A 27,482-nucleotide genomic window follows, 5' to 3' on the forward strand; every position below is an offset into this window, starting at 1 on the left:
AATACTTCACCGTGTGTGCAATAATTCACAATGTTCCCTGGTGCCACTGATCGAAATATACCGCTTTTAAAACAGGTTTGCTCGGGCGAAACCGTTTTCTTTGCCTAGCAAAATCTTCGTATGACCACAATGTTATTTCCACCAACACTACGCTCTGAAACCTACAAATTTGGGCAAGAATGCATGTACTATAAGAAACAGACCAACACGTACGGCGTCTTATACACCCAATACAGGAAACATGTATTGTCCAGAAAACTTCTAAACTTCACCGGAGGTTGGGATTTTCAGCACTTTATAAACACAAATCAGCCTTTAAAGCATGAGTTCTGGATGGAAACCAGTACAAACTTTCTAAATTCATAAAATGAGCCGTATTGCTGTTTGAGTAATGACTGGCTTTAAATGCGGCGCTCTTATCACTTGGCAGCGCTGTCGCTGTTTTAAATTTCATTTCAATTTAATATAATATAAATATACAGTATGTCTCTTCGCTTAAATACTGACAGTTTGCACCTCATATCTGTGATGATTTCATGAATATTAATCCAGAATGTCCCAATAAAGCAGAAAAATGTATTACAGTGCACATTTGTTTCCAGCTCGTAAATGGGGAATGTAGGATTAGTTCATCTGTAGTTGTACTCAATCTTTGCCCCCTTAAGGAACGTAATACTGATATTTAAACAGCTGCTTCCCAGAATGTTCGCACCATTAACAGCCTGCCGGAGGCAAACATGCATGTACAGTATGTCTCTTAAAAATGACAATTCTGTCATGAATTTCATCCCATGAATTGTATTTAATCATGTCATCATTCTACCTGCCAGACACAAAGAAAGATATTCGGAAGAATGTTTGTAAAGAAACCATTCTGGGGAAAACGCCTACTATGGTAGTCAATGGTGCCCCAGAACTGTTTGGTTTCCCACATCCATTAAAAATCAGTAAACAATCATTTATACGGGTTTGGAACAACTTGAGGGTCAGTAAATGATGAAATTATAACAGAACAGGGAATTATATTTACAGAACATGGAGTCTCTGCAACCGATTAATTTTCCCTTATATTTTATATTTCAATAAGGAACATAAAATATTTCGTATTTTGACATTCATGTAACGACAAGCGTATTTCGCCTGCAAATTGAAATTCTCACTGGCATTTCGCTTTGGTTTCTATGTACCCCTACAAAAAGTATATACTTCAAATTCATGTTATTAAGTACATCATTGGTAAAGTAATATACTTAAAGTATACCTAAGGTAAGTATGCTTCATGTAGTACGTATACCAATTTCTAGTAGTAAACATCTGTCAGTGAGTGTAAGTCAAGCAGACTTGAGTCATCGTGAGTATATTTCTAAGTAGTACATACAAAGTGGACTAAAATGATATGTTCTTGTTTTTTATGTAAAATACGTATACCAATAGCACTTGAATAAACTTACTTTGTGTAAGGTTTTATAATTGAATAGATTAAACAAAACCCAGGCATGATCCTAGCAGGATTTTACAAATAAAACGGTAAAGATTAAAAAACCAAACGCATAATTCTTCGACACATAATTATTTAACATGAAACGTCATTGTAACAAATAAAAATCATAGTAATATGGACCATTTGTGAAAGTCTAACAGTAGAAAAACAATGAGCAGAGAAGACTTGAACTGTCAAGGTTCTGATATTTATTTAATACTTAATCTAAACATACATTTTTATATGTCGTTTGCAAATATCCATGGAACTGCAAAGAGGCAAGAGAATCCGTCGACATCGAAATCCTGATGTCCAAAACATTTGGCGTTGCGTTGACGAACATCTCAGAAGAACAGCCCCTCAAATAACAATGAACTGTTTTAGCTACAGACAACAACATCATGAAATTGTTATAACTTTAGATGCGGTGGCATTGATATTGAATGCTATGAAGATTGAGAAACATTAATTCAAACAGGTGTCCTTTCAGGATGCGAGTGACATCAAGCCTGCTATTCAGTTCCTATTGTACCACATTGAGTTTTGGTGATGCAAAGTGTTTTATAGACTCGGCCATGACGGGTGGAAAACATCGTCGCCCAATGAATATTAAACCCTGTATTTGAAAGAGCTGCGAGAGCTCGCTTTAAGATACCGTGTGATATTTATATTCTCTCCTGGCTGGCCCTTCACAAAGTTTACATCACAAGCCTTGTGTTGAAAAAAAAACCCAAAACACATCAAAAAAATAAGTTAACAGGTCGACGCGTAAATGTACACTATATACAATCACATACAGTGAAAATATCTCAATGTTTTAGTATGCTAAAGATTCAAAGTCGCCCGTTCGAGAGCTAAATTCATGAAATTAAAGTTGCGAGAAAAATAAGAGAAAAGATGCTGAACGCAGCATCGGCAAAACAAAAAATCGTAGTAATAAGGCTTTCCTCACGTAATCCCGATAGCAGAGCGCAACCAAAGAGCAGCCGTCTCGAAAAGATAATATATCAACAGCACTAAACACGACAGGCACCCATACTTCACCTTCAAACTGAAACCGAATAAATAAAAATATATTCATATATATATGTGTATATATGTCTATCAAATGAAACACTGAAAATCGCCGCATCTCAAACGCGGTGCCGCCACACCGAAGGCAACACATTCCTGGCGCAATTTCCCCATCACTTTAAGAAAATCGTCATCTTTGTAGAATAATTCTGTACACTATATACTGTACCAGTAAACAAAATGTAAAAGTTTGTTTTTAAATATTTTTTCGTTTTATGTATACCCAGTGTATCGAAAAAAAGGTTGCAGGCACTTAAAGTTCTTCTCCGAAGTGTTCTTCCAGTCGATGCGGGGATCGTTTGGTTACTCCTGGATTGGATACTGGCAGCGCCCGTCTCAGCCGAGGATGTCCAAATAGACGGGAGTGGCTTTGCCCAGAGCGTAAAGGACCTTCTGAATGTCTTTGATGTTCAGTCGTTGTTGTGGCTCTCTTTGCCAGCAGCCTAACATGAGGTCGTACACTTCCTTAGGACACAGGCAGGGCCTGTCTAGAACCCGACCTTGAGTTATGCATTCAATGACCTGCAAAAAGAAAGAGAGTACGGAATGAGCTCGGGGTGGAATTGATTTCGGCACACTGCGCTATGAACGAACGGAGGCATCTATTGAAAAGCAGATTCGGATTATTTCACCTTGGCTGACTGCGAGACATTTTTATTTGCAGCAGTTTACGATACTCTCAATGCTTTGATAGTGGCCATGGCGGCACACGAGTCCCTCGGTCAACTTTGATAATGGTGCCGCGTGCTTTATATGTTCTCAACGAAAATACTAATTTGTTCTTAACAAATATAATAATAGTAGACGACTGCTTAAATACTGGAAATGTATCAATCCGTAATTTTGTTACTATATCGCCATCTCTGTCTGACGCATAAAATTCCAGGTTACTCGATGGAGTTGACGTGAAGTCAAATGATAAAAAAAGATATTTCTTGCAAAACTCAAATTATAAATCATTACAAAGAGCACAGATTTTTTGTGTGCTTGCTCAATATTTAATGGCGCACTGAATTGTGATATTGTCTTCTCCGCCTTATCGTTTGACTAAATCCGTTATCTCAGAGCCCTAAAAATACACTATAGGTATAAATCTCACAAGGTCTTGGAACAGTGCTAATATATGGTGAATCTGAGCTGCTTCATGCCCTTCTTAACAAGATCACACTTCCGTTCTAAAAATGTCACATTCACACTCATGTCTTATCAACGGCTCGCTCACCTCGTTGTTGGATAACTGAAACCATGGCTGTTTTCCGTAAGTGAAGATCTCCCACAAAATGACTCCGAAGCTCCATACATCGCTCTCCGTGGAAAACTTCCGGTACATGATGCTCTCCGGAGGCATCCAGCGTATGGGCAGCATGGTGTGGCCTCCCACCTGGGAAACAGATTACACATCAGAACGGCTCATCCTATGAGGCCACAACGGCTCCATCTCCTCTCTAGCACGCCAACGCACGAACGATGTGATTGCAAGCTGCTTTGGTCAAACGCATCTTTCAGGTGAGCGGATGTAGGGGTGTTCTGCAGGCAAAACATCTCAAATGTAAAAATGTAGAATTGATTTAGTTTATCAAGTGTGCTGTTAAAGGTCCCATTATATATATTTTTTGTGGTTCTGGAGGTCTCTAAAACGCAACAAGCTCCATCACATTTAGTCTCTCGGCTTGTATTTTGAGTCGCAAGATGCCTAGTTTGCATGTTTAATTCATATAAACGGGATATTAAAGCTGCAACCTGTAACGTTTGTCTCTCTGTCTCCACCTCTGTTTAAAACATAAAATTGCAGGTCACTTCACATATCTTAATGTGATGAATCTTAAAATGATAAATCATTACTAAAAGCCTACCATTGCTAAATAGGATTTTTATGTACTTTTTCAATAACTGATTTTTATTTATTTGAAACAAAAAGAGTTACGAATTGCAGCTTTAACACAGTGTCAATTGTCACGTGGCAAAGTTTTTAATTCAATTCTGAGTCAGGGAAAAGAAAGTAGAAAAATATCCCTCCTACTGCTACTATACAATATTAAAACAAAAAGTCAAAAACATAGTTTACTTCAGTCAACCTTTAAAGCTGTCATGAAAAATATGAATGCAAACTATGAAATCAAGAATCGTACATTAAACAATTAAATGCAACTTATTTATCATCTTAAAATATCCCGTAAGCCCCTTTGCTCATGTCTTGCTCATCTGTCCTTGTTTAAAGGCCTCTGCTAGAAGAACTAATAAGATTAAACTACTGTTGTGCCTGCACTCACCTCCAATTAGAGCGGCACAGTCTGAAATCTATTTCTTATTCATTTCAATTTCACTTCATTCATCATGTGGGTAGGACGGCTGGTTATTGTTCCGGCTCAGCGTGGAAGTCTCGCTGTAATTACTGTTCTCTTTGTTGTCTGCTCTTACATTGATCTCACTTCCGGTCGGGAGAGAGAAGGCTAATGGATGATGGACCATAGAGTACGCGTGTCGGAGAGCCCAAGTAGGTCAGTTCCTGTACTGACCTCTGCTTAGTCCATCTATGGCGTATTTTTCAAACTGTGATCTACAAATGATGTTTTTGTGCAAGTTATAGTTATTTGGTTTAGTTAATCACAGTCCTTTTGTTTCTTTTTAAATGTATTTTTTTGTATTTTCAGCGAGTCGTTTCTTATTCGTACACGTTTTTATGATTTGCTTTTGCCCCAGTGATGTCAGATGTAGGGGTGGGGTTTAGGGGTGGTCACACTGTTGCTTTTTTCAAATGACCGTACCCTTTTGTACAAGTCAACTTGCGTATCTGTGAATTCTCACCTGATCTATTTTCCCTATTCAGAAGAGAAGTTCGCTTTCGTCCGTTCGACATTTTAGACGTTCACATAACCTACTATATTTGCTCAAATGTACAATATATGTCTGTGAAGCATAATAACAGCTCAAATGTTTAACAATGCTTAAAGCTGCAACGTAAATCCACGACGTTGACCCCTCTATCCCCATTTCTGTTTCAAACATAAAGTTGCATGTGAATTTACATATTTATCTTTACGTGGGTTTAATTCAAAACACGTCAAACTGATGTCAATTTTCTTGCAAAATCTTACCTGACATTATTATAAGCTCACTATTGTAAGGCGTGAATAAGAAGACAGTTTTCAACATAATTTTTTTCCTTGCTCAGTAACGGAATTTTGCTTATTTTTTACCCAAACATTTTTACAGATTGCAGCTTTTAAGCATTTCATTTTACACATCAATATGTCAAACATGGTAGACAGTATCAAGTACGTATAGAACACAGACGTTTTGATGTTGTCATTGATTATTTTCATTGTGACTCTTTTAAATCATTATGATACAGTAAGCTTATTATTGTGAATATGTGTGAGGAGATGTTTTCAACTTCCATGTTTTCAACATGGATCATTTTTGTACTTTAACTTTAACCAAAAATGTTATAAAATTGCTACAGATTGCAGCTTTTAAGCATTTTGTTTTACACATCAATGTATCAAACATGGTAGACAGTATTAAGTTCTGTACGCACAAAAAAAGCGTGTACGCTAGAGGCTGACAATTTTCCGGGAATCCCACGGCATTCCTGCGGGATGGGAAACAAAATCACTATTAATCATGGGATTGGGACGGAACAGGCTAAAGACATTTTTATAAAGACATGCAGCTGTACAAGTACAAACGCGTCATTTGATGGGTCTGGTATTTATCCCGTCACCGCTGCACTGTGATTGGACAGTAAAAAACGCCAAGATGTTCGAGGTTGAACATTTAGACTGTCTGCGCTTGTTCGAACACCGGCGTTGATTCGGCATATTTGGGAACATTTGTGCGAGTGTTTTGTTGTGCGACCTGTTTTCACTATTGTACAGCGCGTTCGCTATTACTGCACAGTTTGGGCTGTGAGTGTGTGCGTGTACGGTGTCAGGCTGGGCATTGACAAAGAGAAGGTGTTTATTCCGAGGCGCCACTCGACCATTGTTTTTCTATGTCAACGCCAGCTAGACGAACGTGTTTGACCTTTTGTGCGCGTGTTGCATCTTTTGCAGCATCTCTTGGACGCGGTTCACATTGCGGCGGAAGCAGGCACCAAACGGCTAAGCAGCCAACTATTCCACAAGTTTCGCAAATTGAAGATGGCTTTCGGTTCAATAAAGCAACATACAAAATATATTTAGGATGTCTTCTTAACTAAGGTGGGCACTGTGATCTGTACTGGCAGATTCCGGCCAAAAGGACACAACGAAGGGAACAGGAGTCATTCTTATGGGTTTGGGAAGGGACAGGATTTTTCCCAAGTTGTTTCGCGGGATTCGGGAATATTTTTTGTAGGATGGAGAGGTTTGAAAAGTGTCTGCTCAAGTGTCACCCTCTAGCGTACGCCTCTCTATCCGATGTGAATTCTATAAATCGCAAATGATCATGGAATTGCGCGCAGCTGAACTGTTTCAGATCTCCGCCATTAAATGTCATTGATATATGAAAGAGCACCTGTCGACGTCCAACGTCTAGATCACTTAATAACAGGACAGCAGACCAACGGTCTGATCTTCATCTGATCATGTGGGAGTAAACGTTGACACAATATCTCAGTTTAACTGGTTGAAATGTTATCATGTAAAGTTGTTCATTGCCAATTTAAACAAGCCAAGTAACAGTGAGCTTTGAGGAATTACTGTGTATCCACACCCACAAATTCTTGTCACTTAAATAATGCAAATTGCTTTGAAAATCCCTCATTAGGACGAGCAAATAAATTAGCTTAAGCAATCATTCAAGCCACAATACCCTGGATCACCTTCTGCTTTGTGGTTGAAGCTGGAGCAATTATCCTTGCATGGCTGAAATTGATAAGGCCATATAACATACAATGAACTTGGAGAAGAATATAATCGTTCTGGCCATTTTCCATTCTCAGGGCTGAAGGGACGAGAGAACAGATTTTTTTTACGTTTGCTAGTTTGAAAAACTGGATTACTGGATAGTCTGTGGCTCAGTGGTGGAAGGGCAGATTGGATTATGGGTATGAAGAGCAAAGCGGGGGAATGGATTACAGCCCCACTGGAGCGACTCCCTGGACATTTACGCTTTCGTACCGAGAGAAAGAGATTCATACATCAGTTGGCGATAACAGATTTATCAAGCCATTTAAAACCCCATAACTGTTGAGTACGTTTAAATGGAAATAATGGACTGTCACAAAATTGTACTGTACAGCATTACGAGTGGTATTTGTGGAGGAGAGCGAAATCTTATTGCTCTTTCATAGTTTAGGAGATTTGAAAGACTTCTCGGTTGTGTTTCATCTAAGGATAAACTTAGTCACCGACGTTTTTCCTAAAACTGTCGAGGAATAATTAAAAAAAACAAATGATACGATTATTGAAATCCACGAAGAGTATGGAGGTGTGCACTGAATGTAGACCGTGGAGGTCAATTTGATGAGAAATGGTTGAGTTCATATTGAGATCTTCAATAATATTGACTTTTGATGACAAACCTGAGCTCAGTTTGAGACATTGTTGAGATCTCTTCTGAAACTCAAATGGATTTCTACCTCTTTTCTTCTCAGTAGAAATATCTGAGACATAAGATTGAAATGTTTTCATTTGCTCTCCATTTCGTCTCATTTCTGTCTAGGAGAAATCGTTGAGATATTAAGGAGACCTCATCTGTGGGTTAGGACAATGCGTCAGGACAACACAAGACGACATCTACAGTGCAAAAGATGAATTTCTTACTCAGCATTTTTGTCTTACAAATATCGAACAATTCTTAAATAAAACAATGTCCAAATAATTTGCCAAAAATATTGTAAAAATATGTTGAGTCGTTTTCCTTGTCACGTACATTTGTCTTGATTTTAAAATGTTCACGTACTAGAAAACAAGATAAAAATGCACAGTATGAAACTCATTTTTTGCGTTGGAAGTCCGTTTCCTTCGAGCCTTAACATACGACATTCAGTTCTCCTGTTACCCGGTTCCAAGCAGGGAAAACCCCTCATGCAATATTTGGTGAGTCAACAGCTGACAGCAAGTCGATGTACCACCCATCATGTCTTCACAACGTCGGTTGAATTGGTGACTGATAAAAAGCAATCTCTCATTGGCTCTTCATGCTTTGTTCCCACGGCCAGACACTGGAGCCCCAGAGGACAGCAGACGTCAATATGACTCGCCATGTGTGGATTACGTGCTTGGCAGGATCCGCTATTTATAATCACTTGACACAGTGATCGTGTCCAATGCGGTTATAATTTCGTAATCGCTCACTTTTGTCAATATTGCACACTGTTCGCTAGCTTGTGGATGTGTGCGTAAGACAGGTTCTGGCCTTCGCGAGACCTTCAGCTTTCGACCGCCTCAACCACATAAATCTAGTAATATATACAGTACAATGCATATGTTTTCTAAATATTTACATGTATGTGTATGTGTTAATAAATACAAAATAAAAATGCATTCATTCTGAATACTTTATAATACACAACATTGTTATTACTTATGCTGAATGCATCCTGAACCCTAAATATTAAACCTTGGGATATAACTTTCACATCTTTAGAAAAATATCCGATGATGCTTTTAAAAAGGTCCTTTACCAACACGGTGTCTGATCCAAAGTGGTAAGTGAAAAAAGAGAACACTCACCCGATAGTAATCTGAACTGTAAATATCTCTGGACATCCCGAAGTCTCCAATCTTCACCAGCAGCCCGTTCCCCACGAGGCAGTTCCGGGTGGCCAGGTCACGGTGCACGAAATGCTGAGAGGACAGGTACACCATCCCTGCCGCTATCTGTGCGCCGACATGAAGCATCTGCGAGAGGCCGAGCTCTCCGTTAGACTGCATCGGGTGACCGTCCACCAGGATCATGGCGTCTGGACCATGAGCTCTGATATGGTACATTAACGAGACAAATGTAAAAAACTGGTTGACATTTATTATGATATGAAAAATGCCACAAGATCATATCTGTGCTTATCAGATGAGAATAAAACATAATTGATATAACCTTCAGGGAGTAACATCTTAAAAGTATTTCTCCCTCACTGTTGAGCCACATCCAGATTTCTAGTTTCTTACTTAAGGGTCAAGTTAAGGATTTGAGTAGATTTACCCATCAATGTGAAAGGCCACAAGGTCAAAGCGTTTAAACCCACTGCTTTTTAGTCTCATAAAATAAATAATTTGCTTATCCTTTAATCCTGTAAAGCTGTCTAATTTCAAGTGAGTATGTTAAGGCGAAGAAAGCGTCATTTTGATTTAAAGGCACACTTCACCCAAAAATGAAAATTCTGTCATCATTTACTCACCAAACAGATTTTGCCCCCCATCGACTCCCATAGTAGGAAAATTTACTTTATCATTTTATGTTGTTCTGTTGAACATAAAGACATTTTGAAGAATGTAGGACAGCAAACAGTTCTCGGGCACTTTTGACTCCCATTGTATTTTTCCAACTATGGTAGTCAAGGGGGGCAAAACAGACGCTCTAGAGACAGAAGTCCTGCCTTCCGGTAAACAGAGTCAATTCTCCATAGCGTTCACTTTCCTGAACTGTATACGGCTAAAAACGTCATTACCTCAGAAATTTGTTGAGATCTCCATGCTTCATGTATTCAAACACCATGATGAGAGGGTCGCCGTCCACACACACGCCGTAAAACTTCACGATGTGCTCGTGTTGGAGGTTAGTGAGGAGCTCAGCCTCTCGCTGGAAGTCTTTTCGGGCCGCTAGCGTCGGGTCTTTGAGAGTCTGAAAGAACAAACAGATGCTCCACGTAATGCGTGCGCCTTTAAACGGTGTCAAAACCGAAAGAGTAAACCATTACAAAAACACAACAATATCATTTAGTTGCCTGATAATTGGATCGGCAACTAAATAGCCTTGCGAAATAAGCCCTGTGTGGCACCAGTGCTAAAAATGTCCCCTCCGACAATTTGCTTCACACATTTCGTCGTGAGTCCTGCTCCTTTCAATGAAATTATAACTCGGCCTCGACAGCACATGGCGCAATTTGATTTTAATTACAGAATTCCCCCGATCGCTCTGACACAAGCCGAGGGAGGCATAGAGAGAAAACGGCGTATATGACACAGATGCTGAGCCACTCTATTCTGTCGGGGATCTGTTAGCTCAATACAGCCCCCTCTGTGTTCTGCCCGAGGAAGCGGCCCGGAAGCCCCGGGTTCATAAAGCGATATCCTCATGACACTGGAGCATTTTTGGAGTTATCTTTTTGATGTAATAGTTTCAATAGGCAGCTCTGGTGAGGCGGTACATTGAATTAAAGGAGGCGGTAAGGATGCGCAGAGCACTTTCTAATGGTTCAATTATGGTTTTTGGCCTTACAAAGTAGTTCCAGACAATGTTATCGTCGCCCAGACTTACTTTTATACTCGGTTTGCTCCTAATGCCTTATCTATGATTTTTCTGGAGATTGCGGTTGTGTTTCGGTGCATCTGAAACTTTTAGAGCGGAAAGTTTTCCAAATGCAATTACTGTATAGTTCTTGCCTCAATATGAGAAAACATTCATTCAAAGAAAATTTCACTAGCTCAGCAAATTGTCAGTAGCCCGCTGAGACAAAGAAATAAGTATTATTAAAATAGTACATTAGTAAAACAAGTACATTTGCAACTACAGCAAAGCTGTATTTGTCGTGCTAAGGAAATTCATGCAATAAAAACATCTAACGCACCTAACCGTCGTATAAATATCCTTACGGTGTGTTCCTAAAATTGCCTGTATTGTATTCAAGCAAAAATGTTCTTTTTCTTTTGAGTTTGGGGGACAATAATACATCAAACGCACACTTACATAGTGACTAATAATTAAAGACACAGGCCGTACGCTGCACCATTTCCAGCATGTACTTCACAAGACAAATGCATTTATTCTGAGAAAAAGTGCTTTAAATAGCAAACCCGTCCCTCACCTTGACAGCTACCAGCATCTTATCCTTGGTGGGACTGAGGTTGTAACATTCGGCGAGAAATACTTTCCCGAAAGCCCCCTCTCCAAGTTCTCTCTTCAAAACAATGTCTCTCCGCTTAATGTGCTGCACATCTGAGAGACACAGAGGAAGAAAACTGCTGGTTATTACAGTCGTCTTCTGTATTCCAAGGTTATCCCACAGTAATACTTCTAAATGAGTCTGAATCACTGTTAATTGCCATTTTCCTTAGTCATGACATATTGAATCTCAAACGGGTCGTGCTGCGAAGCACAGGCCTTTTTTAATGTGACACATTTTTATCTTTTTAAAGCTACAATCTGCAACTTTTGCCTCTATATCGCCATCTCTGTTTGAAACATGAAATTCATTTTCCCCCATTTTATAAATGATCATTTGTATTATCTACATTTATTGTCTTTTAAAACATGCTATATGAGCACTATCTGAATAAATGCGAACTTATGTTGTAAAGTGCAATGAATTAATTTTCCATTAACAACAGAACAAGTTATAATTTAAAATGATAAGATTACAAATACTTATAGTGAATACTTTTGTACTTCCTTAAGCGGAGTTCAAAAAAGAAAAGAGGGTCAATGTTGTGATTTATAGGTTTATATTAGTTGATTTATAGATCGCTCTAAAAAGGAAGAGTGCTGTAGGTACGACGGTCGACACAGGGACACAACTTTCAAAACATAGATTCTCTCATAAACCCAAATTAACTATAATAAATTGAGATATAGAATAAAGATGATGGTGCCAGAAAAGTCATCAATATGAGCGGAGTAGAAATACCGAAACACCTCAGCATATTAAAGCAATTTATAACGTTTCATATACTGTACATGAAACCTTTCATTCTTTATCCCACATAGTCATTTCACACCACATGTACCTGTTCGCTTTTGACGCACAGTATGGCATTTAAATCCCAGCTGTTAAATACAATAACAGCTGTTACAGCTGCCATCACAGCTTCCATGTTTTATCTTGACCTGCAGGATCCCCATTTTAACGCTTGGTTTGAGAACTGTGATGATTGAAAGATGACAGAAAATAGGCCTCTGTCATTTTACCCTCTGAAGAATAACAGGTGAAAAATTGTGTTCGGGGATTCAATATGTGTCCTTTTTAAAACAACCGTTCAGTTCATTAGTGTGTGTTATACATGACCGAACAAAGACCAAGGCACACACTCATACAAATAATACCACCGTGATGTCCCATAGGAAGAGGTACCCAAAATGAGTGCCATAAACAGGAGTGACATGAAATAAGTGTCTGTGTTTTTGCATATGTGTACATGTGTAAATAAAGGCTTCAATCGCGAGTTATTCGCATTGTGTAAAAGGTCAGCTCCCATACAGATGGCGTTTCACTGTCGCAGCTGGATATTTTCTGCATATTTCCTGGTCTCCGGGTTCTCTTTTTTCTAAACAAAACGAGTGCGATGCAAATGAGAGTAAAAGGTCTCTGTTCACCATCTGTCCAAACCTCACCTGGGACTCGCAATATTGTGCCACCCATGTTCATTATCCTTTCCAATTGTTTGTGTGAATTTAAAGTAGTAAAAGCAAAAATGTGACTGCGATACAACAAACCTCTCTTTACCCAGATCAGTTCTAATAGTGAAATGAATGTCTCCGCTAGAGAACACTTCGCAAGAGGTAAAACCGGTCCTGAAGCACTTCCGGTTTATTTTTAAAATCTAACATATGTAATTGAATTACATTGCGTATCATTTAAAATGCCTATTGTTGTGCATATTAGGAGTCGCGAGTTTGTGGAAGACTGATTTGCTTTCCTCTATGAATATGAAACGGTTGCTATTGTGATGCCACAAACATTTTTACAAATCAACATGTTTTGGTTCAACAAACACAGCGGACGTTTATCCTTTGCACCCGTGGAAGCACAGAATTGGGGGCACTGCTCACCGGGCCCCCCATGAAATGCTTATTTTTTTATTTGGTCTTTATAGCTCTATGAGATGGTACGGTGGAAAAAGCGAGACCAGAGAGTCGGGAAATTAAAGAACAGAAGCAGTAAACCGCTTATAACCATCAGAGCGACAAATCATATTCATCACATTCATAGACAAAAGGAGACATGCATGTAGTATCCTGTGCAGTGATCTCTCAAGAACAAGAGAGATCAGAACGAGTCCGTTCCCATCCTGAGAATCTCGTTTACATTCAGCCGTTCTGCCGGGTTTGTCCCGTCCTCTGAGTAAACAATTACACATGCGCCCGGGATGCATTACCTTAACCTTCAGCTTTCCACCTTGCCGGTGTGCCTGGCTCTCCCCGCGGCCTATTTACCCAGTTCGTGTTGTGGAAGCCTCTGAATTAAAAAGCAATATCCCTGCACTCACCATCACACATTTATTGCTCACCCTGACCAAGTCTGTGTCAGTTCTCGGAGAATGAAATGAAAAAAGCCTATGCTCGCGGAAATGAAACTCTTTATCTGCGGTCAGGAATTGTGCTGTCCATACTTACTTAAGCAATAAAGCTGCAAATATGCAATATAAAAACAAGAGTTTCACATTATCACCGTAACAGAATATACTGTAAGCGCCATTTGTGAGAATTATAAAAGTGAATTTGTCTATTTATCTTTGGTTTCGACTTTCATAATCCTTTATCGAGTGCGTATCAGAGAGGAAATACACATACGGTATAAAGGTCTTAAAGGGATAGTTCACCTTCAAAATGAATATTCTGTTGTTTACAAGCCCTCTTGTCATTTCAAACCTGTATGATTATCTTTCTTCCGCAGAACACAAAAGACGTTATAAAGAAAATAGCTGGTAACAGAAAATAGTTGGTCCCCATTGACTTGCATTGGTTTTGTGTCCACACGATAGAAGTCGCGTTTGTTTCAGTGAAGACTGACCGCAGTGAAAAATACATTGCTGTATTATTTTCTAAATAACGTAAATCGATAAACAGTGAGCAGATGTCACATGTGTATTCTCTTACACCAACATGTCTCCTACAATAAGCTGGAGTCTCTTTTTCAAGAGAGTGCATAACTCACCCTAAAAGCTAAATCCATATCTGAAGATTTGTTTGTTTTTCATTTTGCTAGAGAAAACAGTTTGCTTTAATCTATGGTAATACAATCCACACCTGCAATATCTAACTGATTAAATCAAATGCATTAAATCCTGAGATTAAAAACAAACGTGATTTGTCTATTCGCTCCAAAGTTCATTGTTTTATTTTTTTCTACAGTATATTTGGTTGTGTAATTTGGTTGTGGTTGTCCGTCAAAGCACTGACGTTTTACTGTAAATGTTTTTTAAACAATTCTCGGAAATTGAACTATATAGACTTTGTCCTTTGACTCACAATCACAGTTATTGTGTCCAGAACAATGAAGGTGTAGGTGGGAGATGGACGTATCTTCTGTGTAATAAACATAACGCATTTATGGTTGGATATAGTGTGGCAAATCTGATGAAGCAGGAGAAACGGATTGACTTCGCAAGCAGTTTGATTGACAAGCGTATCTGACCAATCGTAACGCCTATATTATGTCCCCCCCACGACTGATCGACATTTTGTCCGAACAAACAAACCAGTCCGACAAACCTGGTGTAGTAGAGTTTTGGTTATTAATATTCAAAAATAGATGGACGTTCACACTATAACGATAAACGATAACTAAGTTATAACTTTTAAAAATCATTCCAAATGAAGGAGAACAGCACAACTATACCAATACAGATACGAGACGCGATATTGTTGAAATCATTAATGTACGAATTACAGACAGAGGCCTTCGGAAGTGGTGTTTTCTGTACTGCACACATTTTTTAAAGTTTACTTTTGTTTTCACAAAGAAGGATTACAGCCAACCAAAACTCTGCCCGAAGTTACTCTCGCTCTAAAATTGTCATTACTACAAATTGTAAGCATATTAACACTTCATACACCACATATAGGTTAGCTATACATCCATTTGTGTGACAGTGGTAGCCTACTGTATCACACGAGTGTAGAATTAACATAAGTTAACGTTATCGTCTGCTGGTGTGGATGCAGATATAGGTATGATTATTGTTACGGTAATCTAAAATCCTGAATGTATCCCTCGAATGCATATTGCAGACCTTTCTTTCTGAAATCAGCGTGTCATTTTTCCGGAAACCCTTCACTATTTCCCACGAGAGTGCAAATTTACAATGGGAGCGCACGGCTGATACCGAAAGCTTGTCGGACATTTCAACAGGAACGAAGGTTGGCGGGGTTTCGCGGAGAGTCAGTTGCTTTACTTTAATACAAAAGTGGTGACGTGAACAATCTTACCAACCAGGGCTGAGTTTCCCAGAAGCATCGTAACCTTAAGCTGATCTAAGAACCATTGTCACCAATGGAGCTACGTTCAACGTAGGCTTACGATGCTTTTGGGAAATGCAGCCCTGGTCGGTAAGATATCCACCGCTCTACTTCATCTCAAGGTTATACTTTTATTTGTCTACATATATATAACGTGGTAAAATGTTTCATGTGATATAAAAATCTTTCACATGAAGATCTATGTTGTGCAAACAAAGTCAATTCTTTCATTAGATAACTAAACTTTAATTTAAAAAATAAAATGGATGACTGATGAAATATTTCCTGATGTCATGCTTTTGCATGAATTTGATTCATTTGTAAGTCTATTTACCTGTTTTCGGTATTGATTCTTTTCGATATATGATTGGTCTGAAGGCGCAGAGTCTTGATAAATGAGCCTCAGTCAGCAGCTCACTGTTTAACATCATGCATGCTTACAATGCACAGTCAGGAGCTTGTATTTATAGCCTGTGAGATCACAGCAGATAGCAGTAAACGCTTGTGCACTGCCTTCCTTCAGGAATAGTGCTCTGTGAATAATGATCTTCAGTTTCCTGCATGTGAGACAAGCGCCATGGCTTTCCTGTGCCTTATATACTGGAGGAGGACAGGGCGTGCTATGTTTTCAGTTGTAAATCCCAGCAGCAATGCATAAAAGAGAACATGTCATGGACGACAGCATTCTCCTTGGGTTTGTCCACCAAGACAATCATGTGTAGGTTATTAATAATACACGACCAACTACATTTACACATTTGAGGCATTTAGTCCCGATTATTATTGCTCACGCGTTGCTCTTTTAATATCAACTTTGTCCATCTTTTGACCATCTCTTCTCTTTACAAAAAAGGGATTTCTCTCTTAGTATTTTTGTCTTGTTTCCCAGTACAAATATATAAAACAACCTTAAGGTACATTTACTGGAACAGCAGAAAGACCTAAGGTATCAAGCATTGTTTTTTTTTTGGTAAAAAAATCAACTAGATCAAGGACTTCATACTTCAACCCAATTGGCAGATGTCTTTCTCATGTCTTATGCATTAAACCCAAAAACCTGTATGACTGTCTTTCTTACGCAGAACACAAAAGAAGATATTTTGAAGAACGTTGGTAACCGGAGAGCACTGGTGCCCATTCGCTTCTATTGTATGGACGCAAAACCAATACAAGTGAATGTGGTCCAGTTAACAATATTCTTCAAAATGTGTTCTTTTGTGTTTTGCTGAAGAAAGTCATACAGGTTTGAAATGACAAGTAAATGATTGAAACTGTTGTTTTTATCACTTGAACTCTCTCTATTTTTATCTTAGAAAACAAGACTTAATATCTTGATAATTTCGATTGAGGTAAATGTATTGTGAATTAACATTTCGTTTTTTACTGGAAAACAAAACAAAAATACAGAGGTGGACAGTACTACTATTTTTCGCTCAAGTACATTTGAAAGCATATACAGTCGCATACTTTTTACGCAATTACACTTTTAGAAATACATGTACATTTTTATAATAAAGTACATTAAAAAAATAACACTTCTACAGTAAAAAGTATGATCTATGCTTTAAGTATTTTTCCAAAATAACCACACTAGTGCTGATACCTGACAAAATCTACTTGAATATAGTAAAAGTACGTCTCTCTCTTCAAAAAACACAAGCAAAACACTCATTTTCTGCTCTATTGGATCCCATTGCTTTTAGGAAAAAACCTAAGATAAAACAGATATTTTATTTGTGATCCTCTTTTTATTGTGGGTTAGGTCCGAAAGCTCTCTTCATAAGTTTAATGTGGACAACTGTCATGTGAATCACAACAAGAAACCTTCCAGGAAATTAAAATGCGTCAGAGTTTAGAGCGCTGCAGAGGCATGTGTGGCCATATGGATATGTTGATAAATGACAGCTCTGAGAACGAACACATTTTCTAATATACATTAAGGTTCCATTACAGTGGCCAGTCGACATGCACACACAGAACCGCTGTGTTCACACAGACTCTGGTTTATGTGCCGTGTCCTGAGGCGCAGTTAATGCCCTTGGGGTCTGCCTACAGGCGACAAGCGCGACACACAAGAATCTACCCTTCAAATACACCCAGAAGAGTCAACGGCATATCCACATGAGAGGCTGAGATCTCAGTTTCCCTGCCAGATGAAGTAAAACCCTACAAACAGGACGGAGTTCAACCTGAGTTGAAAAGGACTGAGTGGGCCACGACAAAGAGAATAACCGAATGCAGCACAACTCGATTGTAATTGCAAAATAGGTGCGAATAAGCTATCGAAACAGTAAATGACATTACAGTAATTGCATAATGTAAGTAAATGGTTTGAAGCGAGCTCAATTCAACAAGGATATTGTGAATTTTCTTTTTGTGTTTTTATACAGTCTCACAAATTTATATGGATTCTAGCGAATGTTTTTTGGTCTTATTGGTAGAACTGTGGATGTGCATTGTGATTTGCACCTTTTTAAAGCTTCCAGCCAGTGCCAGCATTTTTTTTAATAGTAGATAATATTTTTATCTACGTAAATATGAATATACTCACACACACCTTCACGTTTCTTCAAAAGATACAAAATCGTGAACAAAAAGCTGAGTTTTGTTTGTCAAAGACACAGATTTGCTTTAAAACGATGATTAAAACAGATCAGTTATTTGTTGTTTCTGGATCGTAGTGTGCAGTATGCTGCAGCCTTTCAGAAGATGGGTAACAGCGCCTCCTACTATATAACAGTGAAAATATGAATTGACGGAAATTTCCGCTAACTGCAAGGAAGCGTTGTGACCGAAAATTTTGCATTGGCGACAAAAGAGTTAACTAAAGGCTGTAACCTAGATTACTTTTAAACCATATGCTGACTTGTAAATGGTTACAGAGAAAAACTGTACACACAACTATACAGTAAAACAAACACACTACCAGACTTTGAACACAACAAATTTGCACAGTAAAACGTGCCTCGTAGTAACACGTAGTGTATTTTAGCCTGTGAACTGCGAAAACTGTGAAAGTCTGACGCTTATCATCGACATATCTTTCAAATTTGTTGACGTTCTATCGGTCAAAATTCCCACCATGAACCCTGGGCCATTTTTGTACGGCGTATCTTTTCCTGAATTATTAAACTTGCTCCGGCTAATGGGTAAAGTGCATTGCAGTATCTCTCGGCGTGAGGAGTAAAAATATACCCTCCACTTCCAAGTAACTGTCATTTAAATATGACACACTCATCAGGTCCGGGCACGGCCATGATGGTTATGTATCTACAGCTATAAAGATTTTATGCCATCCATTATGCATAAAGAGTTAATTTATTCATGAGGGCAAAATGTGATTGTCCCCTTCCTCTGGTTTTCCTTTCGTAGCCATCAGTGCTCTCTGTGAACAGACCACTGCATTGTGCCTGGAATATAAATAGAGTATGTGTGTGTTGATGTGCACACGTCCCATTTATACTATACCATGTGCTATAAATCAACCGGAGCCCCTTTTACCCTCTAAATCTGGTTAAAAAACCCTTTGCCGGCCGCATGTATTCCGATTAATTACATTAAAGGTCTAAACTAAGACGCACCATTAGCTACAGCAAAGTCATTTTCAATGTGGAACTCTTCGGTCACGACGGGATCCAAAAATAGCAAATAAATATATAAATGATCTCATAAATCTTAATGGGAGCGTAAACGTTCGTGGCCAAGAAACGTCATTTAAGCAAACAACGAGGTTGGCATTCGTGCCTGTGCGATAAGTGCAAGCTATGGCTATACAAAAACCATTCATTTTTAACAAAACACTATATTCAAACAATATCTTGACGATCACACACAATATAGTGTAGCGTTTGCCAAACAGTGTTCCACAAACCCAGATTAAATTTGTGTATACTTGAGTACTGAAGTAAAATAAAACGGTAAATAAAAATAATTTAATGATTTTCAATGACACAGTTCTTAACTATTGCCTCTCTATCGCCATCTCTGTTTGAAACATAAAATGCAGGTTACTTTACGCACTATGAGGGACTGCAGTCAAATTACCTCAAAATGACGCCCGGCAGACAAACTAATAAGAAATACAACTTGAATTTGTGAATCGCCGTTAAGGTCAATAACATTAATGTACTCCGAGATCAAACCGGCGAGAGAATACTAAAAACAAGGATAAATACTCACATGTTGTGGGCTTGTTACAGTTATGTCCGTGTCTGAAATACTGCGGATTCTCTATGACAGGAATACGACTCATGCCGATGATGACAGCGTCGGGTCCCGCGTCCATAGAGCAGGGGGTGACGATCCCGTGGTTGACGTGATGAAGGGGGCTGGCCGAGTCTTCCTCCCCACTGATAACTGCTACAGGACCTAAAGAAGGAATATACAGACAATCAATGTACATGAACATATCGGATAAGTGAACGTTAGTTTTCCAACAAATGAGCCACCACTATTTAGAACCATTGACCAGCCGTAATTGTATTGAATGTATTTCTAATGCTTTTCACAATAATGCATTGTACGCAGCTGCATATAGACCATAAAGACATCGAAAATTGAACTCAGACGGCAGTTCTTCTTAATAAAGAAATATTATACTTCAAACGCCGGCTGCTCAGAAGAACTAAATAACCATCAGCTCATTTCACCAAAAAACTTTCGAGTGACTTCACAATAGTACACTACAAAAATCTTTAAAGCCCATTTATCAAGTTTTTCAATTGAGTCAATTTGAAATGGAAAGCTTTCTGAATACCTTTCAAAATTGTCACCTGACGGAGAGAAATCGAACAGAGGAGGTTTGGGAATAAATTGCAGGGATTTACTGTCAGAACAGATGCAATTGTCTCAACACAAAACAGTTTTGGACCTCATCAAAACATCGGAAGCAGTTTTTTCTTTAGAGTTAACCATACTTTTTGCATTAATATCGCCATCTCTGGTTGAAGCATAAAACTGCAGGCTATTTTACTGACTTATCTTTATATTAGTTGAAATAAAATTACCCACGAATCATATGAATAATTCTTATGAGTTTATCATTGTAAATCGGGGTAAAATATAGATAAAATGTTTTATGTACTTGCTCAATAAATCGTATTAGCTACTAGACATACACTAGTACTAAATTTCTCCACCGATACCGACAGCCACTTATTCAGAGTGATATCTGCCGATTCTGAAGATGACATCAATATTTCTTAACTTTCATTTGTTATTTATTTATATAATTACTATTAATATTAAACATCAAACTGGTGATGTTTCTTCACATTTTCTATATGCAAAGCACAAATTAATTTAATTTTCCTGCCCTCTTATCATTGAAAGCACATATCGATCCAAACTGTTAAACGATAGTGTGAAAAATTGCTTTTATCAACCGATACCGATCGTTGGCCATTATATCTTTGTATGTCTTAAAACTACAGATTGTAGCTTTAAATGTTAAAAGCCTTTTTGATGTAGTTCTAAATATATGCACCCATATATTTGACAGCAACAAAACACACAGCATCCACAAAATTATGTAAGACACTATACATATATAATGCAACATGACCTTGCATGCTGGTAGTCAGACAATACGCTCAAGACTGGTTTAAAATCTGGTAAAAAAAGGCAACTTTTTAAACACGCTCACACCAAGCCTGCTGCGTTTTATCACAGCGCGCATATAGGTTGTCCAGTACATTTCTATAGGTTTACATCAGAAACATTGTTTTCCAGCTTTCGCCAGGCTTTTCCTCAATATCAACTCAGACTCACCAGACACCTGAAGAAACCCGACATGTTTTTTTTACACCTTTTGCATCTCAGGGTTTTGGAGTTTTGCCCAAACCTGCTATGTGAAACCTCATCTTGTGTAAACCAAGGTGTAAGGTGTGTGAAGTCTTGCCATAAGAGCAGGCAGTCAGCAGGACATAAATAACAAAATGAGTCACCTTTATCTGATTTTATAAAGAAAATGTGGGGTACATAATGTGCTGAAACGGGGGATTCATTCAAGATTTAAATTTCACTTTTTTTGCCTACAGTGGAGTTAATAATCTGAAACAATATGGATATTAAAGATTTCACAGAAACACTTGGGGTTCCCAGTGAAATCTCGTACAAACCACAAATATTTTAAAGGTCTTTCACAAAGTAGGGCTTTAGAGAATTTAGGGCAGCTCCATTGGACAAACCCTTCATTTAGTTTACGATTGTATAAAATGCTTGCACGCAAAAACATGGAACATACTACAAAAATGCTAAATGTACCAAATGCAAAGCGTTTATTGTAGCTCATGAAAAAGTGTCAAGGTCACATTTCACCCAAAATAAATAACATATGTTTTGTTTATAATGCATTATTCTTAATTGTGATTCTCATCACTTAACTCTTTGATAAGACTTAAATCAGAATAAAGTAAAATGAGTAACAAGTACTACTATTTAATATAAATGTATCATTTAAATACTATATCATTGCTTTTTTACTTAACTATTGTGAAGGGAAGTGTGTGTTTATCATAATGAAAAATTATAATATTAGTAGCTTTAAAAGAAAGGGTCAGTTCTTTTTCTTTTAATTCAGTTGAGAAATATGACATGTACATGTTCTTGACAGCGATAGAAAATGCATTCCTATTCGAATAAATCATCCAATTCTACGCTTAGATTGACGAAAAAAAAAAGCTCATGTATATGTCTGATCTATTGCAAAGACAAATGTTATCGTATCGTCCAGCAACTCTGATTCTTATGATAGATCTTCAAATAAAATAGCTCAGACTTTCTGCAAGCGTTAATAAACAGTTCGGGGAACGAGAGACTAGAAACCAGGACTGTGGTGAACACGTGACTAACCTGACAAGTCAACATGTGTAATCTTTCAAAGTATATGAGAAAAGCAAAGCAAGCATGATTCGCTGTTGTATTTTCCCATTGACTCGGCTTGATTCCTGGTCCACACCACAACACACGTACGCGCACACACGCACACACAATCTATGCGTTACGTGGACTGAGAAGCAATAAAGGGCCGCTTTCATCAGTCAAGACTCCAGTCGTTTAAACCCAGGGAGGTGTGATCAATATTGATAATGTTGCATCATCCTGGGCAGTTGGCGGTGGGCCACGACTGAGCGGGGCCATTAAATATTTACCTTTTATTGTATGCTCCAACAAAAACATGTGATCGCTCAGATACTGATAGTAAGTCCTCCATCGATCAGGCTACGTTCAGACCCCAGCGAAGCAAAACTCCTGTCACCGAGACCCATTCAAAACCCTCAGAAGTAGGCCAACCGCTGGGAAATAGAATCGGTCTATAAGAAGCCTGAGCTGTGGATGAACCTGAACTCTGCTGTGTGCTGCATAGAGACTAAATGCTGAAAACATATTGATTCCACTACGAATAACCACACAATGTGCATATCACACTGAATGTGATGTTCTATCCCGCAGTGCAATGCACCCATCCTGTCTTGCCATTTGAAATGTGACCATGGAACGTTTCATTTCCTTACCTTGTTTCTCCTTCTCGACCATAATGCAAATATCATATGTATTTCTGAGATGATAACTTGACACCACTTACTGAAATACATAAGCAACTCAATGAGGTCATGTGGCAAGCATTTCATTCTCGTTTTAGCTTAGCTGTGCTGGTATCTTATTCCGAACACAGCCATGTCTTCAGCTAATACCTAATATTGATATTTGAATAAACTGAATTAACAAGAGTGTGTGTTTTATTGTTGACATCGTAAACTTTTAATAGAATCTCAGATTGCTGTCAGGCAATTAAACTCTGGCTTTTTTGGTTAAACCAGTCACTGCCATGGGTCATTCAATTACTCAAAGCCATAATGACTTTTTCAATAAATGAAGCAAGGTGGAACAAAAAATATAGCCGCAAGCAAAACGATCAGGGTCCAAGCAGATGTAGACAAACAGCAGAACCTTTCTGAATTAGAAGGTTTGAAAGAACAGGTGCTGTGAATAATTTGCTTCTTTTCAATTACAAATCAGTTGTATGGTGCCCCCTAGAATTTGATATCAGAAATTGATTTCTTCCTGCTTTTTCTGTGTGCGGCTCTTATCCAGTGTAAGCTTCACAACAACGAACCTTTAGCCACAGTCAACGGTCTGGCTACGCGAGATAATTACTAAATAATTGCACATCCGGGTTAATGCCGTAGACATCACCTCTTTAATAACGTCTGTGAGACACGAAGGGAATGAAATGGCATCAATAACCACGGCCAGTTAAAGCCAAACCAAAGTACATACGTGGGTTCAGCCTGAAGAGTCTATAAGTACCTCTACAAACGGCACCGCCGCCGTCACGAAATATCTGGGTTAGCATAACGTAACAATCAGTCACAGCGCTAAAGGTGAGAATGTCATTATTGTCTGATTTCACTCAAGTTGTGCCGCAGATAGTTATGTAACATGCTTCAAATCTGCATTTCTGGCTCTTCGGTTATAATTCTGGATAGAGGTCCCTTAAAACCAAGTACAACAATAGACACACTCAGGGGACCCTGAACGGTGTCGCACCGCACCTGTGTAAATGTCACAGTATTACACAGCAAACAAACAAGCTCAAACCGAGATTAAAAAGAAAGTGTAAAACTTTCAGTTTCAGTAATTCAGAGCTTGTTAAAAAAAGCGATTTGTTTTGTGTGGTTTTTGTGACCCTGTTATGCTGTCAGGAACTTGATGCGACACTGGGATTCCTCTTTTGGCATGCTCTGTTTCCAAAGGCAGAAATGAAAATGATTCTGTTTGGTTGAATATAGCTATCCGTGTTGAATGACTTGATTTCAAAATGTCACTATAGGGCACATACATTACTAAATTGACATTTTGGAGGAACAAATTATATTTTAAAGGTGACGGGTTCGACAGTATTTCGAGATCTTTATTGTGATTTTGTGGTGCACTGAAACAGAAGTTCAGTCATTTAGTCATTTAGCAGACGCTTTTTATCCAAAGCGGATTTTATCCACACTCTTAATGATTTACCTTTATCAGAGCCGGACAGTAACGGAGTACATTTACTCGAGTACAGTACTTAAGTACAATTTTGAGGGATCTGTACTTTACTTGAGTATAATTTTTGGGGAGTACTCATGACTTTACTCAAGTACATTTGAGAGGCAAATATTGTACTCTTTACTCCGCTACATTTCTATCCATAACCGTAAGTACACGTTACTTCTAAAAAGGAAAAAGAAAAATCTCGGAAACCACCAATTTGTTTTTTCCCTCTCAAACGTGATTGGATTGTGCAGGCGCCACTTATTGGGCGAGCCTATCAGCAACAATCACCCAGACCTCAGAGCTCTATCATTTGCTGTACACAGCTGTCAATCATCTCACGTCTGCATGACACGTCCTGTGTACACTTCCTCATTCAGGACATCCGCGATGAAGCTAAAGTAACATTTCTTCACCAAAACAAGAAGCTAATAAATGCACGATTGAAGAATATGTGTTTTGTGTGTATTTTCATGCGATTTGGGGGTATTTTTATATGAATAAAGAATAAAGGTAAGGGAAGAGTAGCCAATAGCGTCATATAAAATGCTAAATATAACATGAAATGAACTTGAAAACATCGCGACCGGTCAGCTGATTTTCTTTAATCATTATTATTTTCTCTTCTTTGCTCTATGCTGCGTGTATAACACGGTCAGGTTCAGAGGTGTGTCAGAACATTGCTATATAGCCTTCTTTGCTGTTTTAGGTTTATTGATTTCAGGGGCGGCGTTTGTGTATGGCCCTAGCGTTCAGAAAACATTGTTGAAATAAAGTACGTGTGCGTAAGACTCATTAAAGATAATTAAACTGCTTTACACTGATGTGTACATGTAGCATAGGCGTCGGAAGCATGTGTATTTGAGAATGTATAAACACCGTTAAGTCACATAGCGTCATTGACGTATAGTCGGTAAGACCGAAGATATGTAGTTTTGACGTGACATCATCGTAATGTTGGTTCGAAGCTCTTTTTGGCTAAACTCGTTTGTCTGCATTTTCCACATTTAAGATCATATACAGGCATTTATTTTCAATAAAACAAAGAAACTGTCTACAAAATGCCTAACAGTGGTTTTGGAATCAAGTGTGAGGTTATGGGTAGTGGGGATGGTCTTTATTTTCCCAATTAGTTGGCATCCATTTAATAATTTTAATAAATCGAATAATTTACAATATTGTTATTGTATTTCATTGATAATGTACAACGCTATATGTGAAAAATTAAAAAAATATATTGTACGGAAAGACTTTGTAGTGCAGTCGCAGTTTAGGCTATTATGTATTTTGCGATTTGCCACTAGCTATGCCAGGATTAGCTTAAAAATGAAAAGAATCAAGGCTTAACAACCCTGCGACAAGGTAAGACATGTTTTATATTTAATCTTGTTTGCTGAATCTGATCAATGGTTGGTTTATATTTTAGTCTCATAGTCGATTAACGTAGTCGTTGGTGGTGGTTATGACAACATCTGGCTGGGTTATTTTTTACTACTTTAAGTTTTGTGGTTACATATATGTGGTATCATTTGGTTTCATTGTGGTTCGTTTTTGTATGGTCTGAGGAAATTTCGCCATACCCTAGGTTTTGATGAAACGCCACTACTGATTGATGAAAAAACAGAGAAACTCACATGTACACACAATTGTTAGCTGAATTGTATTTTCTAATATTACTCATTAATGTAAGCCGAGTATTTGCTTTGATGTTCTTGAGTATGCGGTGTGTTGTTTAAAACTGTTCGGTTCAAATGTGGGTGCAAAAAATCCATTAAAACTCTAGCAGAGGTGAAAAGAATAAAGCATGGTAAAAAGATTAAAATTACTTTATTTTACTTTAAATTCCTTTAACATTCTCCAAGGTATTAACATTAACATTTTTCATAACTCCATGTAGGACGTTTCTGTACATAAATGTAAGCACTGTGGCAGTAGTAATGCAATATTTAGAAAATGTACTCTTGTACTCTTGATACTCAAGTACTTTTAAAAACATGTACTTCAGTACTTTTACTTAAGTACACATCTGACTGTAGTACTTTTACTTGTACTTGAGTAAAATTTAGCAAGGGGTATCTGTACTTTTACTCAAGTAATGAACCTGTGTACTCTGTCCGCCTCTGACCTTTATTCGCTGTCTCGGTGACCTGATTTTTTCCGGATTCTATAAAGTCCCTCCTTCCGATTCGCTCTGATTGGTCAAGCTGTCAAGTTTTGGCTTCACGGTCTGTTGTGATTGGTTAAACGCTCAAAGCTTCATTTGAGAATGTCCCGCCTTCCCATACCTTTAGCTTTAGCTCTTAGCAATAAACAGTAAGAACGGCTTCAGTTTCACTTCATTCGTTCAACTGACGAGTCCATCAGAAGCCTTTCTTTCAAACGCAATGGAGGCCTGCTAATGTATGAATGTTTGCATGTGTAAACGTCAATCCTTGTTAGAGATCACGGTCGTGTTTTGATGCTATTATGGCGTGGTCGAGGTGCACTGTCTACGATGGCGAGGGACGCGCGTCAGGTATGCTTGATCAGTTTTGACCCTAGCTGGATAATAAAACAAGCAGATGGACAGGGAGAC

General features: G+C 38.3%; 1 protein-coding gene across 1 annotated transcript in view; it reads right to left on the minus strand.

The window, feature by feature from the left end:
• Positions 1–1,668: 1,668 nt before the first annotated feature.
• ntrk3b (neurotrophic tyrosine kinase, receptor, type 3b) overlaps positions 1,669–27,482 on the minus strand; it is a gene marked incomplete at its 5' end in the record, with an annotated part of 79,666 nt that continues 53,852 nt past the window's right edge. The window contains 6 exons of the mRNA XM_079451397.1: positions 1,669–3,076; positions 3,777–3,935; positions 9,214–9,457; positions 10,149–10,321; positions 11,505–11,635; positions 20,054–20,242. Coding sequence (XP_079307523.1) covers positions 2,891–3,076; positions 3,777–3,935; positions 9,214–9,457; positions 10,149–10,321; positions 11,505–11,635; positions 20,054–20,242 — 1,082 coding nt within the window. The 3' untranslated portion in view covers positions 1,669–2,890. The remainder of the gene's footprint in view (positions 3,077–3,776; positions 3,936–9,213; positions 9,458–10,148; positions 10,322–11,504; positions 11,636–20,053; positions 20,243–27,482) is intronic.

This window comes from Barbatula barbatula (assembly GCF_947034865.1).
Source record: "Barbatula barbatula genome assembly, chromosome: 1".
In the NCBI taxonomy this organism is placed as follows: domain Eukaryota; kingdom Metazoa; phylum Chordata; class Actinopteri; order Cypriniformes; family Nemacheilidae; genus Barbatula; species Barbatula barbatula.